Source organism: Panthera tigris, chromosome X (genome assembly GCF_018350195.1).
Source record: "Panthera tigris isolate Pti1 chromosome X, P.tigris_Pti1_mat1.1, whole genome shotgun sequence".
Taxonomy (NCBI): domain Eukaryota; kingdom Metazoa; phylum Chordata; class Mammalia; order Carnivora; family Felidae; genus Panthera; species Panthera tigris.
Genome location: NC_056677.1, coordinates 93656390 through 93670936, shown reverse-complemented (window position 1 = coordinate 93670936; position 14547 = coordinate 93656390). Strand labels below are relative to the sequence as shown.

At 36.7% G+C, this 14547-nt stretch overlaps 1 protein-coding gene across 1 annotated transcript in view; it reads right to left on the bottom strand.

The window, feature by feature from the left end:
• HTR2C (5-hydroxytryptamine receptor 2C) overlaps positions 1 to 11937 on the bottom strand; it is a 156229-nt gene extending 144292 nt beyond the window's left edge. The window contains exons 1-2 of the mRNA XM_007078439.3: positions 11903 to 11937; positions 6633 to 6946 (exon numbers count right to left, since the gene is read on the bottom strand). Coding sequence (XP_007078501.2) covers positions 6633 to 6946; positions 11903 to 11937 — 349 coding nt within the window. The remainder of the gene's footprint in view (positions 1 to 6632; positions 6947 to 11902) is intronic.
• Positions 11938 to 14547: the final 2610 nt, after the last annotated feature.

Genomic DNA, 14547 nt, shown 5'->3' with positions numbered 1-14547 from the left:
TCGGTTAAGCGTCCGACTTCGGCTCGGGTCATGATCTCGCGGTCCGTGAGTTCAAGCCCCACGTCGGGCTCTGTGCTGACAGCTCAGAGCCTGGAGCCTGCTTCGGATTGTGTTTCTCCTGTTCTTTCTGCCTTTCCCTCACTCATGTTCTGTCTCTCTCTCTCTCTCCCTCAAAATTAAATAAGCATGAAAAAAAAAAAGTAGAATGGTGGTGGCCGAGAGATTGAGGGAACGGAAAATGGGAACTTATCAACAGGGATAAAGTTTCAGTCAAACAAAATGAATAAGCTCTAGATATCTGCTGTACATCATCGAACCTGTAGTCAATAATAACGTATGTACACTTAAAAATTTGTTAAGAGGGTAGATCTTATGTTAAATGTTTTTATGACAACATACCATTTTTTTTTTTAAAAAATAAAAATCTCGTCATTTTTATCGGAATAAAATTAATTGATAAATTACTTTAGGAAGAACAAATAGATAGGCTTCCATAGCTTGGCTATTGGAAATAACGCTGCTGTAAACATAGGGGTGCACATATCTTTAATTTAGTGGGGTTTTTTTCCTTTGGATAAAGGCCCAGTAGTGGAATTATTGGCTCCTATGGTATTTCTATTTTTGATGTTTTTAGGAACTTCCATACTATTTTACACAGTGGGTGTACCAGTTTACATTCTGACCAACAGTGCATGAAGGTTCTTTTTTTCCACGTCCTCACCAATACTTGTTATTTGTTGTCTTTTTGATTCCAGCCATTCTGACATTTGTAAGGTGATATCTCATTCTGGTTTTGCTTTGCGTTTTCTCTGATGATCAGTGATGTTGAGCATCTTTTCATGTACCTGCTGAGTATCTGTATGTCGTCTTTGAAAAAAAAAAATGTCTATTCAGGTCCTCTGCCCATTGTAATTGGATTCTTCCACTTGGAAAATTACCTATTTTCTATTGTTCTGAATTGACTTGCATACAAACCTACAAAGTTATCTCATGATTTAAAAAGGCATTTTGTTTCATTTGTTAATCACCTTATCATATCGTACTTTATAAATTTATGCTTTCTTCCCTTTTTAAAGTTAGATGATGATTTTCTATTTTGTTTAAAACATTTTTTCTAAACCAAGATTTTGATTTATTAATTAGGTGTATTGTTTTCTATTCTCATTCAATTTCTGCTTTTCTCTTTAGTTTTTTTTCTTCTTTGTGCTTTCTTTTGGCTTACTTTATATATATATATTTTAAGTTTATTTCTTTACTTTTGAGAGAGAGAATGAGAGAGAGGACCAGCAGAGGAGGGGCAGAGAGAGAGGGAGACAGGATTTGAAGTGGGCTCTGTGGTGACAGAACAGAGCCCGACGCGGGGCTTCAACTCATGGACCGCGAGATCATGACCTGAGCCGAAGTCGGACACTTAACCTACTGAGCCACCCAGGGGTCCCTATAGTTTTTTTTTTTTGTTTGTTTGTTTTTAAGGTTGCTTGCTGGGAATTTAATTCATTTGCATGCTTTTATTTTTACTGATAAATGTGATTAGGGCTATGAATTTTCCACTGATCACTGCTTTAAGTATATTGTATAGATTTTTATATGCATTATTTATGCTATCATATTGTATAGATTTTTATATGCAGTGTTTATGCTATCATATTTCTAGAGAAATCTGTAATTTCAGTTTGCATGCCTCCTTTTGATGAAGAGTTGTTTTGTTTTTTTTTTAATATTTATTTATTTTTGAGAGAGGGAGAGACAGCATGAATGGGGGAGGGTCAGAGAGAGAGGGAGTCACAGAATCTGAAACAGGCTCCAGGCTCCCAGCTGTCAGCACAGAGCCTGACGCGGGGCTCGAACTCACGGACCGCAAGATCATGACCTGAGCCGAAGTCGGATGCTTATCCGACTGAGCCACCCAGGCGCCCCGATGAAGAGTTGTTTAAAAATTTGCTGTAACATCAACATGAGATGGTCTTTAAACTTTTGTCAATATTTTTTAATATTGCCTTCTTAGCAGAAAGTACTTTTTGTGATATTTTTACTGCTCTAATATTTTCTTTGTGGCCTAATATTTTATCGATTTTCGTGAGTGTTCCATGTGTATTTATGAAGAAAGTATACTCTCCTTCGATAAGGTTATGAAAATAGAACTTTAAGTTTCAAGTTCAACATACTTCCATAAGAGCTATATATGCTTTTTATTTTTTGGTCCGGTCTTTGTTATGCTGAATATGGTATGTTAAAATCTCCCATTAGCAGAATGTATTCATAAAGGTCTCCTTCCATGTTCTTTCATTTTGCCTTATAAAGAGTATTTCTGTGTCATTGGTGGTGTAGATATGCTTAACTGCTATATCTGTATTGTTAATTATGGTTTTTTTATAAATAAGCATCCTTTTTTTACTTGTACTGCTTTTTTCATTTGAAATTTACTTTTTAGGCATCAAATCATGATTTCTGTTTTCATACTGCTTCCATTTGCTTGGTACACTTTTGCTCATTCCTTTATTTTTAACCATTATAAATCACAAGGTTTTATTTTTTTTTAATTTATTTTATTTTATTTTATTTTATTAAAAAAAATTTTTTTTAACGTTTTATTTATTTTTGAGACAGAGAGAGACAGAGCATGAACAGGGAAGGGCCAGAGAGAGAGGGAGACACAGAATCTGAAACAGGCTCCAGGCTCTGAGCGGTCAGCACAGAGCCCGATGCCGGGCTTGAACCCACGGACCGCGAGATCACGACCTGAGCCGAAGTCGGCCGCTTAACCGACTGAGCCACCCAGGCGCCCCTAAATCACTGGGTTTTAAGAGTTTCTCATGTATACAGAATATAGCTGGGTTTTCCTTTTTAAGTCAAAGTAAAAATTTTTCATTCTTAATTGTCTTTTAGGTTCATTCAAGTTTGTTGCTGTTACTGATATATTTGTTTTCCTGTCATAATGTTGAAAGCGTGATGTTATATTTTCTTGTGTTTCTTCCTCCAGTTGATTTTTTTTTTCTTTCTCACTAATTATATTTCTTTTGATGTTTTGGGAAGTTTTTGCTTGTTTGTTTTAGTGGTTAACTTTAATATCACATTTATTTATTTATTTATTTGTTTATTTATTTAATGCTTATTTATTTTTGCCAGAGAGAGAGAGAAAGAGAGAGACTGAGCGTGAGTGGGGGAGGGGCAGAGAGAGAGGGAGACACAGAATTCGAAGCAGGTTCCAGACTCCGAGCTGTCTGCACAGAGCCCAATGGGGGGGTCGGACTCACAAACTGTGAGATCATGACCTGACCCGAAGTCAGTCGCTTAACCGACCTCTACCCAGGCACCCCTTTAATATCACATTTATATCATGGTTTCTTTGTATCATGTTCAATGCCCTTAAACCACTGTTTTCTTATTAAATCTGTTAATTTTTGGTTTGCCAATTTTTTTTTCAAATTTTTATTTATATTCTAGTTAATCAACATATAGTGTAGTATTGACTTCAGGTATAGAATTTAGCAATTCATCACTTACGTATAACACCCAGTGCTCATGCCAACAAGTGCTCCCCTTAATGCCCATCACACCCACTTAACCCATCCCCCCCCACCTCCCCTCCAGCATCCCTTAGTTGTTCTCTATAGTTAAGGGTCTGTTTTATGGTTTGCCTCTCCCTTTTCTTCCCCCATGTTGATCTTTTTTTTTTTTTTTCTTAAATTCCACGTATGAGTGAAATCATATGGTATTTGTCTTTCTCTGACTGACTTATTTCACTTAGCATAATACACTGGAGCTCCACCCGCTGGTTTGCCAATTTTTCTTAAGAAAGAGAGACGGCACAAGTGAGCAAGAGGCAGACAGAGAAGAAGGGAGAGAGACAGAGAGAGAGAGGGAGGGAGGGAAGGAGAGAGAGAAAGAGGAGCGGGGCTCACCCGGGACTCACGTTTTTACCCAAAGCGGGGCTCGAACTCACCCAAAGCAGGGCATGAGTTCACTCGATGTGGGACTTACCAACTGTGAGAGCATGACCTGAGTCCAAGTCAGATGCTTAACCACGGAGCCACCAGGCGCCCTGCCAATTTTTTTATGGTATCATTTAACTCCCACCTTTTGTGTATAGAAAAATCAATAAAATTATTTTACTTTCCTCTTCCTCTTTCCCTTTCTATTCTCTTCCTAAATTTAATTGCATTTTTTTGATTTTTTTTTAGAATATATAACGTATAATATGTATTGTGTAACCTATAACAGTGCTCTTCTGCCCTTATATCACGTTTATTCTTGTCTTCACTCTAAAATGACTCATATTAAATGCTCATCATCAGTCTTTTGGATGAAATTTTCCCAGTCATTCCTTGGTTAGTTGAATGTCATTCACCATTTATTTTGTCTTTTTAGTTTTTTAACTTTTATTTGTTTTTGAGAGAGACAGAGCATGAGCAGGGGAGGGGCAGAGAGAGGGGGGAGACACAGAACCCGAAGCAGGCTCCAGGCTCTGAGTTGTCAGCACAGAGCCCGACGTGGGGCTCGAACCCACAAACTGTGAGATCATGACCTGAGCTGAAGTTGGACGCTTAACCGACTGAGCCACCTGGGTGTCCCCACCGTTTAATTTCTTAAGCATGGCTTATGGGTTCAGAACTCTCTGAGTTTAACATATTTTTGAACTTTTTATAGACTTGATGGCTAGCATGTCTGGATGTCAAACTCTTCATTTCAAACTTTGAGTATATTTTTTCTGTTTTTTAGTTTAAAGTATACTTTATATACAGTAAAATTCACCCTTTTAAAATTGCACACAAGGATTTATAGTTTTTCAAATTTTGAGTGTATATATATGATATTTACATATTATATTTATATTGTATAATAAAAATATATATTATAGATTATAGATGTGTATATGTAAAAATTTAAATTATATATGTATATGTAATTATATATGTGTATATATATGTATATATGTATATAAATTATATGTGTATATACAATTATATATATGCATATATGTATGTGTGTGTGTGTATATATATATATGCATATATATATCTGTACAATACACACCACTACCAGACTAAGATATACCAAATAAATACTCCTTTTCAGTCATCCTCCCACTTTCAGTCCCTGGAAACTAGTGATCTGTTCTCTCTATAGATTTGCCTTTGAAAAAACGTCTTACAAATGGTTGACTTTTTGAAAAATATTGCTTCACTATTCCTTTGCTTTGTTGTTTTTGTTACTTGTGAGGTCAGTCTCATTCTTTTGCTCCTATAAATCATTCCTTATTTTTACCTGGAATCCCTGAGGATTTTTTCTTTATGTTTAAAATTAAAAAAATAGAATAATCATATGATCCAGTCATTCCACTACTGGGTATGTAACCAGAGAAAATGAAAACACTAATTCAAAAACATATATGCATCCCTGTGCTTACTGCAGCATTATTTACAATAGCCAAGATATGGAAGCAACCCAAGTGCCCATCGACAGATGAATGAAGAAAGAAAATGTGGCCTATGGATACTATGGAGTATTACTCAGCCATAAAGGAGAATGAAATCTTGTAATTTGCAACAGTACGGATGGACCTAGAAAGTATAATGCTAATTGACGTCAGTCAGAAAGTCAAATACCATATGATTTCACTCATATGTGGAATTTAAGAAACAAAACAAATAAAAAAAGACAAATTAAAAAAAAAAAAAAACAGACTCTTCAATACAGAGAACAAGCTGGTATTTGCCAGAGGGGAAGTGTGGGGGGGATGAGTGAAATGGATGAAGGGCAGGAAGAGTGCTATTATCTTGATGAGCTTTGAGGAACATAGAATTGTTCAATCATTATATTGTACACCTGAAACTCACGTAACTAATATAACACTAGTTACACTGTATGCAACACTATAACACTAATCACTAATACACCTGAAACTAATATAACTGATATAACACGGTATGTTAATTACACTTGAATAAAAATGCAAAATATGAAATGCATAGGGTAAAGAGATGGCACAACATGAAAAGGAAACATTAAAAACCTCTCTAAAATCAATATCATGAAAACTTTAAATGCCTGGATTGTATTGTGATGATGTGACCTGGCACTTACGTAATTAGTCATTAATTTGTTAGCCCCTACCGCCTTGTAAAAACATAAATTATAGACTCCATGAAGACGAATGGCTGTTATTGAGTATTTAATATGTGCCAAGCACTTAGTTGGCCAACATTTAAAAAGATCACTTCCAATATATTTACGAAAGACGGTGAGTCTCTTTTTCCTTCTTTGTATAAGAGATGATACCAGGTCTGCGTACTGCCCAGAACACAGGGGGGAGAACAGGTTTCTGCCACTGTCCCATTCTGTACATTGCAAGGCAACTGTCATTGTTAACAACTGGAGACGGGGCAATAGAGCATCTCTGGATGATTTTAATATATCACAAAATGTCTGTTTTGCTTTGTGAAAGCTCTGCTACAGATTTATTTCATGAATATGGTGCACACATCCAATTCTTCTGTCACGCAGTTTGCTTTTGTCTTCATTTTCCAAATGATACGAGTAGAATCATTAACCGTATGGGTGTTTACCGTGATACCTGGCGCAGATTTACGATCTAATCTGAGGTTTTTCAAAACTAATAAAAGTGTACTTACCATAAAGGATTGCCAGCAGAGACAACGGCATGACAAGTAGTCCCACTAGCATATCAGCAATGGCTAGGGACATTAAGAAGTAATTGGTGGCATTGTGCAGTTTCTTTTCCAAGCTTACTGCCATGATAACGAGAATGTTGCCACCTATCGTCAAGATGATTATTATGACGATGGAAAGTGCTGGCCAGTTTTGTACCCCGTCTGGGAATTTGAAGCGTCCACCATCGGAGGTATTGAAAATGTCAGTTACTAGAGCTGCAACAGGGCTCACAGAAATATCAAATTGCCAAACCAGTAGGCCAATGAGGTGCACACTGAAAATGAAGAAAAAAAAAATCGTCAGGTTCATATTGTATTGCTTATACGCAATAAATTGCTTATGCAAAACAACTACTTTGCCTTCAAGAATCATTACCATCATCAATATTTCCGGTCTCTTAATTAAATCTCAGTATTTCTTCTTTCTATCCAAGGATATTTTTATTGAGAGCTCATTATGAGTCAAGCACTTAACTTATGGACATATAAATATATAATCTCGTTGGGTCTCACACAACAACTTCGTGGGGTCAGTACTGGTTTGTATCCATCATGTAGCCGAGGAGACTGAGGTTCAGAGAGGTTAAGTGACTTTCTCCAGCCAATATGGGCCACTAGGTGGCAGGGGCAGGGTCCATATTCAGGTGTCACTGATTTCAAACCCTGTGTTTTAAACATCTGCTCTATACAAGCAATATAAAGCCAAAGTATTGTTTGATTTCCTGTAATGGTCTGTTTTTATATGTTTTAAATAGTAATTTCTTCTAGATGTTTTCTGAGACAAATGACAACAGAAGGAAAGGAGATTGTCCTTTAAGTATCCAGGACTGTGACAAGAAAATTGAACATTGCCTTTTTAAATGAAAAGCTAAGAAGGAATAAATTGTCCTCAGACAAACTTCAGGCAAGATGTTGGAAGAGGGAGAGTGGGTTTTGGCAACCCAAGAGAGTTCTTTCTAGAACTCTTCTTACCTTCTCACAGCTGCAGAGTGACTTTATGCGGGTCCATACATATTAATAAACTTTCCTTCTGTCTAACACTCTCCTCATTTCTGTCCTATGTTTTCTGGGCCCTGTTCCAGGCTAGAAAATGATTGATTTGTGGTGATGACCAGTTCCTACGGGTTCGCTGCTTTTCCTGTGCGCGATACAAAATCTCCTCGGTCATTTAAAATGTGCATTTCTCATGACCGTGGTTTTGCAGATTCTGCTAGTAGGAATGTCAGGCCGGGTGGCAAACTAATGCAATAGAGATGGACGTGGTTATGTTTCGCTCACCCCAATTTAACTTCCCCCAGGAGTGATATGAGATTTATGGAGGTTCCATACATCAAGTGCCCTCTCAAAGGGTACATCCCTAAAGGATCGAATAAAACTAACGTTTATTTTCATGAATAAAATAGACAAGAAAGACAAGCATATTCAATATTTCTTGCTTAAAGGCAAGGACTGCCTGCGAATGTGCATTCTATGTTTTGATTGCGACTATCATAACAATCGCTAATTATTATACGCACGGAGTTGCACACACGCAATACTTTCTAAACTTAAACTGGAACACTTGGCCTGAACAATTATTAGCATTTTAAAATTCAAGTAAAATGTTGTAGTAATTTTCTAGAGGATTTAAAAATCATTTCTCTTAGTATCTTGCTAATGCATGTCTATGTCTTTTAAGATAACGCAGCAGTCATGAAAATATTTTGACTCTCTCATTCTACAGAGGATAGAAAACTACTATTTCAGACATTTTGCTTATCATAACTTCCTCATTAGTCAAAGTTACCCGGCATTCTAAGCAACATACAGAGGGTGACATAGATAATGATTTTTTTTTCAAATAATCTGTGAATTCTTTCAAATGCTGGCTGTATTCTTTTCCTGGAACATAAAAAAAAAATACCGAAAATGATAGATGACTCAAAAAATCTGTATCATGAGTCATCTGTGATTAGTGTGAGTAGAAAGTATTGAAATAAAGGACCAAATAAATAGAAGCAAGTTATTTGCTCTCAGCTTTAATTATTCTGTCACTGTAATTGCTGCTTTGGGCATGTGGTCAGTTTTCTAACCTCACGGCCTCAATGATTCTTTGACCAGTCACTTAACCTTTCAGAGCCTCAATTTCTTCATCTGTACAACAAGGATGTTCTCTATCATACGATTGTTGTGAAAATTCAATAATCCATGTAAAGTCCTGAAAATAGTACCTTTGTCATAATAGGCCCTCAGTAAATATCGGAGCTTTCTTTTTGTCTTCAAAGTTAAAACAAAAGTATTTTGTGGTAACTATGCCCAAACTCATGTATTTCATAATTGGTGATGAATTCAAATCCTGATCTTATTTTTTTAGTACGATACCTCTTTATGCAAAACTAAGCTCAGGCAGTAATTTTAAACTGGGTCTTTTCTGGCCTGCCTGATGAAAAACGTGTCCTTCTGGCATTTAAAAAAAAAATTCTAGTTTAGGGGTGCCTGGGGACTCTGTCGGTTAAGCATCCAACTCTTGGTTTTGGCTCAGGTCGTGATCTCAAGGTTCGTGAGTTCCAGCCCCACATTGGGCTCTGGGCTGACAGTGTGGAGCCTGCTTAGGATTCTTTCTCTTTCACTCTCTCTCTCTCTCTGCCCCTCCAGCATTCTCATTCTCTCTCTCTCTCCTCTCTCTCCTCTCTCTCTCTCAAAATAAATAAATAAATAAACTTAAAAAAATTTCTAGTCTAGGGGCGCCTGGGTAGCTCAGTCGGTTAGGCATCCGACTTCAGCCCAGGTCATGATCCTGCACTTCGCCGTGGGTTCGAACCCCACGTCGGGCTCTGTGCTGACAGCTTGGAGCTCCAAGCCCGGAGCCTGCTTCAGATTCTGTGTCTCCCTCTCACTCTGCCCCTCCCCCGCTTGCGCTCTGTCTCTCTGCCTCCCCAAAATGAAAACGTTAAAATTTTTTTTTTTTAAATTCTAGTTTGCAATCGCTAACGATCATCTCCGGTAGTCCCACAAAAGTTTATGCTCACAGTAAAATGCTGCATCTTCAATGGTCAGTTGTGAAAACATCAAAGTTGCCTAGGGAATATGCGTCCAACTTCAGTTTTCTAAGTTGTGAAAACATCAAAGTCTTTCCATATTTCTCTAAGAATAATAGAGGAATGTAGGATACAATCATATATAAAAAATACATGAAATACTATTGGACAATTACCAATTTTATAATTTGAGTGTCTTATTGTGTGTAGAGAAACACTTGAAGTGGTGATCTTGCCTTCCTCTGCTGGTCAGATATATTTTTAATTTTCATGAAAGTGTCCAGAGACAAATACTGAATTGCTAAGGAAGCTTATAGGATCTAAATATATCTATTGACAATTATAAAATAGTCTTATTGGGAAGATCCTGAAAGGTATCTTCCTTAGTTTCCTGGGGTCAGCTCAATTAAATTTAATAAATTCTTATTGAGTACCACTATGGGCAAAGCATTATAATTTTTATTAAAGTTCAAACCTATTTTCTATAGTTTTGTAATCAAGAATTGGCTATATTACAATTAAACCTAATTTCTAATATTTGCATACTCAGTGACATATATACAGTCCTTTTACAAAAAAAAAAAAAAAGAAAAAAAAAGAATGTAAGTCTTGCTCCTAAAGCTTAATTGTTATTAAGACCACAGAAGTCTCATAAAACATGCACACAAAAACCACAGTTTCTCTCTGAACAACGCAGCCAATTTATTCCGTGCTGCTAAGTGTTTAATGAGCCTATGATTCTATATTCTTAGGAGAGGAACAGGATGATCATTTGATGTAAAAATGTATACATTTTACATCTACTGTGTTTTTGCATGGCCTATGCCAATGGACACCATGGGAAAAGATGGATGGTACCTTGTTTCTCTTAATAGAATGGACGAAATTCTGTATGGAGTCATTAATTTCATACAGAATAATTTGGTGCCCTTAATGACAGTCCTACATTTTGGCATATGGACCAGTGGCTACCCGCTGAGTTGGCCCAGGGGCACGGAATAGAAACATCTGTCCTTTCATTTCCCATACTTGACTCTTCTTTATCTTTCTTTATCACTGTCCTTCACCCTTTCCTTTTCCTGTCTGTTCTTGTTCTTTCAGAATCACACATCTCTGAGACTAACGTCACCACCATGTACAATGACATCCAAGATACGGCTCTCGGGGCATGTCTTGCAGAGGTTCCAGCGTTGACGTGGTTTTAACCGACACTAATCCATCAGCTTTTTCTTGGATGAGCTCTTTTACAGAAATCATAGAGGAGACTGTAGGAGCAAGGTGACTCCAGGCTTCCCAACTGTACTGATCAAAATTGACAGACCCCCGGATCTTTTTTTCCATGTCCCATTTCTCAAAGAGTGGGTTTAGAAGAAAGCAGCCTAACATTTTCTTAAGTTAAAAAGAAGATATATTTGGATTAGATTACATTTAGCATTGCCCAGTACTGGATCCAAATTCTTATTTCCTTTATGTGACATTCTACTGACCTTAACTTCTGGGTCATTGTGTCAAGACTTTGGAGGATGGCATTGTTTTCCTCTGGCTAGCTACACCCCCAGCCTCTACTCCCTGACTTCTGACCCATTCTTTTGCAACCTCAACTCTTCCTTTTTTTTAATGTTTATTTATTTATTTTGCAAAAGAGCGTGAGCAGGGGAGAGGCAGAGAGAGAAAATCCCGAGCAGGCTTTGCGCTGTTTGTGCTGTTCGCAAAGAGCCTGATGCAGGGCTCGAACTCTTGAACCGTGAGATCATGACCTGAGCCGAAATCAAGAGTCAGACACTTAATTGACTGAGCCAAGCAGGTGCCTCTCAACCATTCTTCATAAAAGCAGAAACTTGTGGAGACACTTTACCCTCTTGGTTGTTTAGTCCACGCAGGAAGGAAAAGGAAAGGACCTTTCCCGTTTCTACATTTGAACCATGGAGAAAGCAACCCGGAACACTGGAATTGTTTTTGAATTTAAGATCTTATTGCCCTACTCTTTATTTGAATACGTAAGCAGTTGTGTTTAATTGAAGCCCAAGTTATTGGGGCTTTTTCCATTTACTTTTGAACAGGAAACACCCAGAATATTAATCTACGGGGTGCAAGTCATTTATGCAATTTGAGGCAAATCTAGCTGAATGGTCGTATAAAAGCCCTCTTAACCTTTTTGAGCAAGCTACCGTTAAAAGTTATCCTTTAGAAAATAGTAAGTAATAACATCCTTACAGGAACGAATGCACCGCTTTCCTCAGGTTCACCATGATTGCTTCGGTGTAAAGTTTAAAGTTGAGAAGTGGGAATGTAACAGATTGAATTCATAATTCCATCCTTTCTGGGGAGAGAGAAAAAAAGAAAAAGAAAAAGAAAATTAGTGAAATGTCCAAATCACTTGCATTACAACCAGTTAAGTAAACTTAAATGTACTTATTAAGTGATAAGAAACATATAAGTGATAAAAAATGGCAGAGAATAAAGCTTGCGTTTATTTACATATACAACCGTCATAATGTTTCTTTCCTTTTTTTTTTGGTTTTCTTAAAAATTTCTTGCATGCACTCTATTTATATGGGACTTCTACTAAATCTCTTCTTAGAGTACACACAGCTTCCGATCGGTGTTTGGAGGAAGAAATTAAGAATATACGCTTCTTAATTTGCAAAGCATTGGGGAAAGTTTGTGATGTCATAATTAAGTAGCAAGTATAACATGTATCAAAGGTTTCATTTTCTAGGAACATGGAAAACTAAAATAAGTGTTTTTTTTAAAGTTTATTTATTTGAGGGGGGGGGAGCAGAGAGACAGGGAGAGAGAGAGAATCCCAAGCACCTTCCACGCTCAGTGTGGAGCCCCACGAGGGGTTCAATCGAACACACCGAGAGATCGTGACCTAAGCCGAAATCAAGAGTCGAAGTTTAACCGACTGAGCCCCCCGGGCACCCCTGATTCTAAATACTTTTATGGAGTGAACATATATTGTGCAACATTCCTAACTTATTTGCTTCAACTTGAAGGAATCTGCATTTACGTAGCTTTATTTGTACTTTTGCATCAACCAACAATATTCTCCAGAGAGCAGCACTGGGTTTATACCAAAATAAATGGGCTGCAGTGGGTGTCAGTGACAAAAAAATGTAGTTGTGGTGGGAGAAGGGGCAGAAAGAGGGACTTGAATAGCTTGAGAATGTGGGATAACGTTGAAAAATCCTCTGTTCTGTCTGATTTAGGAGTATTTCCAAGGAATGTGAGAAAAATTTGTTGATAGTCTTTTTTAGTGTTTTGTAGTTCCTTTTAGAAGTCTGGAAGTAAAATTTTACTGGAACAAATTGTACCTCCTTGTATTTCCCATCTCATTTAGTAGCGCTATTATTCTAGTCACTCAAGCTACAAATTTAATTTATTCTTCCTTCTTATCCCTCACCTCTCACTTGTGAGTTCTATCAATGCCACCTACACAAAATCTTCCTCATAACCATCTCTTTCATTATAGCAATGCATAAAATATGGCCTCCAGTATTCAGAAACAAAATATTCTATGGGAGAGATCGAGTGACGTTCGCCAGATCATTAGTCAGACCATTTTTGTTCCATAAAATGCCACCAGGCAATGCATAAATCCCTTTTCCTGGGAGGTCTGGAAATAAGTGACAGAAAAAAAAAAAAAAAAAAAAGGATACAGAAAGACAAAAAGGTCTTATTTTGCATCTTTGCCCTCAAGAGACATCAAAATCCTTCTCTTTTCCCAATATTAAAATATAAAAATTGTTCCTAATGCTTGCTTTTCAAGAACCTAAAAATTAATATAATTTAAAAGCTTCAAAGTAAAATACGCTTCATTCCGATATCATTCAATTGGTAACAAATCAATTGAAACTGTGTTTGCCATAACTCGAGATGATAACCATCTCATTCAACATTATATTATCCATATTCTCAGCCATGGTAGAGTCCTATTTATTGCCACTCAAAATGCCACATTTCTTTAAAAATTAATTGCTCTTGTCATCTTTTTTACATGTATATTTTCCCATGAAATATCAATGGAAAAATTAAAAAACAAGTATTTATTTTTCTAAGTTCCAAATCTCACAAGTAATAATCACAAAAGTATATTATGTATATAGATGTCCAGTTTATTAACTAAAATACCTTAAGGACAAAGTAGTATCTTTCTGTATTGTTAAAATTTGCATTTTTTGTTGTTCACTAAAACTGACTAAACCTGACACAAAGTGCTCCCGGATTGGTGGTAAAAGTTTAGAAATATAATACGATGGACAGGAATAAATTATATAAATTATGTAAAGTAAGTAACTTTATGTAAAGTAAGTAAGAAACATTACATGTCTCCCCAAAGGGCTAAGTCACTGTGACAATATTTTGCAACGAGAAATGTTTTGTGAGTAATCCTACAAAAAGAGGAGGGAATACAAAACCTCTTAAAGCCTTGGATAAGATAACAAGAGAAACAAACCAAAAAAAAAAAAAAAAAAAAGAGAGAAACAAAAAACAAACCCATAACAAAACAACACTAACTGAACACTCTAATCTGCAAATCTCTCAGACCCCGCCCATCTTTCATAATGAGATTCTCATGGCTGTGTTGAACGGGAAAAAAAAGGATACCTGTGAACTCAGTGTTCAAGTTCGGGAAGACTTGTGTTTTCTAAAATTAAGAAAAAAGTCACTGGTGGGATAACTGATAGAGTGATTCATTTTAAATGAGAATCTATGTGGCTCTCATAGAAATTGTGTTTGGTCATGTGACAGTGTGAAAGAAAGTATTCTAAGAATATGTATACGCATTTATATGGGTATGTGTGCATATATATACATATACATAATTTTGTGCAGAGAAAAAGATGGTTGATCAA